The sequence below is a fragment of the Helianthus annuus genome, chromosome 9 (genome assembly GCF_002127325.2).
Source record: "Helianthus annuus cultivar XRQ/B chromosome 9, HanXRQr2.0-SUNRISE, whole genome shotgun sequence".
In the NCBI taxonomy this organism is placed as follows: domain Eukaryota; kingdom Viridiplantae; phylum Streptophyta; class Magnoliopsida; order Asterales; family Asteraceae; genus Helianthus; species Helianthus annuus.
Window position 1 is genome coordinate 159,500,484 of NC_035441.2, and position 3,743 is coordinate 159,504,226.

The 3,743-nt window shown below is 34.9% G+C and overlaps 1 protein-coding gene across 1 annotated transcript; it reads left to right on the forward strand.

Moving 5' to 3' along the window:
* Window positions 1-1,297: 1,297 nt before the first annotated feature.
* Window positions 1,298-2,180, forward strand: LOC118481816. Its single transcript, XM_035977103.1, has 2 exons — window positions 1,298-1,435; window positions 1,524-2,180. Exons 1-2 carry the CDS (start codon window positions 1,298-1,300, stop codon window positions 2,178-2,180), a joined length of 795 nt encoding a protein of 264 aa, XP_035832996.1.
* The last annotated feature ends 1,563 nt before the right edge of the window (window positions 2,181-3,743 follow it).

A 3,743-nucleotide genomic window follows, 5' to 3' on the forward strand; every position in this document is an offset into this window, starting at 1 on the left:
AACCTACAATCTTCATCAACGGTCGATCGATCGCACGTAGGGCAAAGGTATGCATGTTCTTATTTAATTAGTTTCAAAAGTGTAAGTTTTGCTTTCTATTGTTGTTACTAAAATCCGACAACCGTAAGTTCGATTTGATTACAAATCAAAAAGGGTTTGTTTGAAACGCTTTCATGGAAAAAAAGAATCTTCATTTGGGAATTTGGGAACCCAGATGGCCAAATCTAAATTTGTGTGTCAAGATTGAAATGCTTTCATGGAAAAAAAGAATCTTTATTACATACATGAATAAACTTTATTGTATTTGGATTATAGCATGCAAAGTGTATTTTTTTTTGAGCTTTGACTTTACTGCAATAGAATATAATATGTTTTGTTATGATGCATGTTTCTTTCTTGGTCTCTTGTTTTTCGTTATTGTCCATGTTTTTGGTCTTGACCCTGTTCTACCCCTTCTAAAGATTGTATAATAGTTAGCAAAACTTGCAACTATGTTCTCGTAGAGGTGACAAAATGGGCGAGTTGGCTAACAAGTCAAAATGGGTAATTCGGGTGGGTCGGGTTGACGTAAAACACCAACTTCTGGTATCTCATTGTTCTTTGAACCCCCTAAATGATTTCTAAACTCTCTTTAAAACTTTGAAAGCTTGTTAGAACGTGTAAGGTCAGTTTCTGTGACGTCTTCAAACATAAGATGGTCTTGTGACTTTTATCCATTTGGTTTCTTCTTTGTTTTTGAATCTGCAACATGCTTATCTTTGTAAAGAGCGTTTTCATTCTTCTACTGTGTTCATCCAGGAAAAGTGATATCTCATCTCATATGAACTATAACAAATAAATACACACCTTTTGACTTTCTCCTCAAGCTTATTCGTGTCAGCATTTTAAACTTTTACGTAAGAAACACGTATGGGAACTTATAAGTGAGGACGACTTATCTTTATTCCTTGTCATTTGTCGTTTGGAATCTTGAATGCTTACGGAATTGAGGGTCTGTGATTAGTCAAATAAGCTACTGTGTTAAGCGAATCTACCCAGGACATCTTTGGCAGCCCGGCATGAAGTCTCATAATCTTTTCCCTTTTATTCAGTGTTTTGTTCTTTGAGGTGTTTCCATGACTTTTTTCAGGCCATAAGCATCCTAATCTCATTCACAGCATAATAATCCACTAACTCTTTCTTGTGGTATCAAACTTTTAAACATGTAACCTTTATATTAGTCTTGGTTTTAACATCCTCCCAGCATCAAGTCGGTACAGAAAAAGTTATAAATCATAAATTCGCCAGTGACAAAGCTATGAAGAACAAGTATGACAGTATGAGAAAAGAGTACAACCTTTGGAAGTCACTTAATAATAGAGAGACTGGTCTAGGTTGGAATGAAAGTACCAAGCAACTTAATTGTTCTAATGAATGGTGGAAAAGAAAAATTCAGGTGACATAATATAACTCATTCAAAATTTAAATACCATATAATATTCCAATCATAATGATAACTAAAGATTCACCATTACATTGTGTAGGAAAACCCGAAAGTTCTAGCAATTCAAAATAACCAACCATCTATACAACTACAAGAAGAGTGGGATCAGTTATTTAGAGATGTAGCTGCTAGTGGGGAAAATTGTGTGGCACCCTCTATGGATCCAACTACATTCAATGAGGTGCATATTGAGAACCTTGAGGATGAAAATGTTGAGAACCTTGAGGATGACAATATTGAGGGAGGTGACAATTTCTTTGGTGACTTTTTGAATGAAGTAAGTCAACATGATGCATCAACATTAAGCCCAAGTGAGGTTGCAAAAAATTTTGAAAAGTCTACTAAAGTAAACACTAAGCCTAAACCAGTTAAGATGAAACGTAAAGGGAGAGAATTGTTGGGAGCTTCAATACTTAAAGAACATTTAACTCAAAGTAATATGAATCAACAACGTGCTCTAGAAATATTAGAATCAGATTCTTCCAAACTCAGTCAAAGTACTAAGTTTAGTATTGAAGCTGCTATGGGTTTGCTTAGCCGGATGGTAGATGCGGGATTAATGAGAGAAGATGAGGAGTTGTGGTTATTTGCAATGGATTTATTTGAAGATCCCGTGAAAAGAGAAATATTTATAAATGTGCCACATGATCATGGTAGGTTAGCATGGCTACAACGAAAGCAAAGGCTCACCAACTAAATTTTTCTTTGAGGACATGTTACGAAGACATTATTGTTTCTATTTGTTTGAACTTTATTGCTTTTGGATTGATTTACTATTTTTTACCTTGATGTTTTAGTGACATGACTATATGTTAAGCTATTTATCCCTTTATATTTTAGCTATTAAAGTGTTTATATGTTAAGCTGATATTGAATTTATTATCAAGGTTACAATGAATAATGAAACAAGCAAGAAGAAGCACAAACTGCATTGTTATAATTTTTTGTTGGATTCAACCTATACATGTGATCTAGTTGCTGCATACTATTATAAGCATATGTACAAGGAACCATGCATGACATCACCTCAAACGGGACAGGCTTAGATGATGGAAGTTTTAAATGGCAATCCTATACGATGTGTAAATGCATTCAGAATGCATCCAAACGTGTTTATGAAATTATGTAGAGAGCTTGAATCAAACTATGGATTGCAGTCGAGTGATAGAATGTCAACTTACAAAATTATGTAGAGAGCTTGAATCAAACTATGGATTGCAGTCGAGTGATAGAATGTCAACTTATGATAAGGTGGGGATATTTTTGTATACATTGGCATTGGGTTTATCTAACATGGATGTTGGGGAGCGTTTTCAACGTTCTGGGGAGACTATTAGTAGAGCCTTTCATGAAGTTCTAGAGGCAATAGCTGGTAGAGGTAAAGATTTTCAAGGTCTAGCACGTGACGTTATAAAACCAAAAGATCCAACTTTTCAAGTCGTACTACCTCAAATCTTGAATGATAAAAGATACATGCCGTATTTCAAGGTATTAAATTGATTAATGTCATTCCCACTTGTGTACTTTGTTACTTGACTAATGTTCAAATTATATATAGGATTGTATTGGATGTATTGACGGTACACACATAGGGGCCTACATCCCAGAGAGTCAGCAACTACCTTATATTGGTAGAAAATGGATACCAACTTTCAACGTAATGGCAACATGTGATTTCGATATGTGTTTCACATTCGTATCGATCGGATGGGAGGGATCAGCACATGACACGCGTGTTTTCATTAACGCGACCCAATATAGTAAATTCAACTTCCCACAACCACCTGAAGGTAATATTTCGAATTACTTACACATATATTTGGAATTGTTTCATGTTACTTTTAATAAATTCTAACGCCTTTTGTTTTTCAACTCCTTTATCAGGTAGATATTATTTGGTTGATAAAGGATATCCAGATAGAAAAGGATACCTTGTTCTATATTCCTAGACAAGATACCATCAATCTCAATATCAAAGAGAGCCCCCGAATAATATGCAAGAAGCTTTCAACCATTCACATTCATCTTTACGAAGTCATATTGAGAGGTCATTTGGAATTTTGAAGAAACGATTTAAGATACTCGGTAAAATGCCCAAGTATAGCGTGCAAACACAAATTGATGTTATCATGGCTACATTTGCATTGCATAACTATATACGTAATTCTCAAGAAGATTTCATGTTTACTGCAATGGAGCAACATCCAAACTACATACCACGAGATGAACTGCATGATGTTCGTAACCATGACACAAGCAC

Coding starts and splice junctions, on each gene's coding strand:
- LOC118481816 (XM_035977103.1), top strand. CDS start 1,298: ATGAAGAACAAGTATGACAGTATGAGAAAAGAGTACAACCTTTGGAAG. Junction 1,436..1,523: donor GGTGGAAAAGAAAAATTCAG/GTGACATAATAT, acceptor TACATTGTGTAG/GAAAACCCGAAAGTTCTAGC.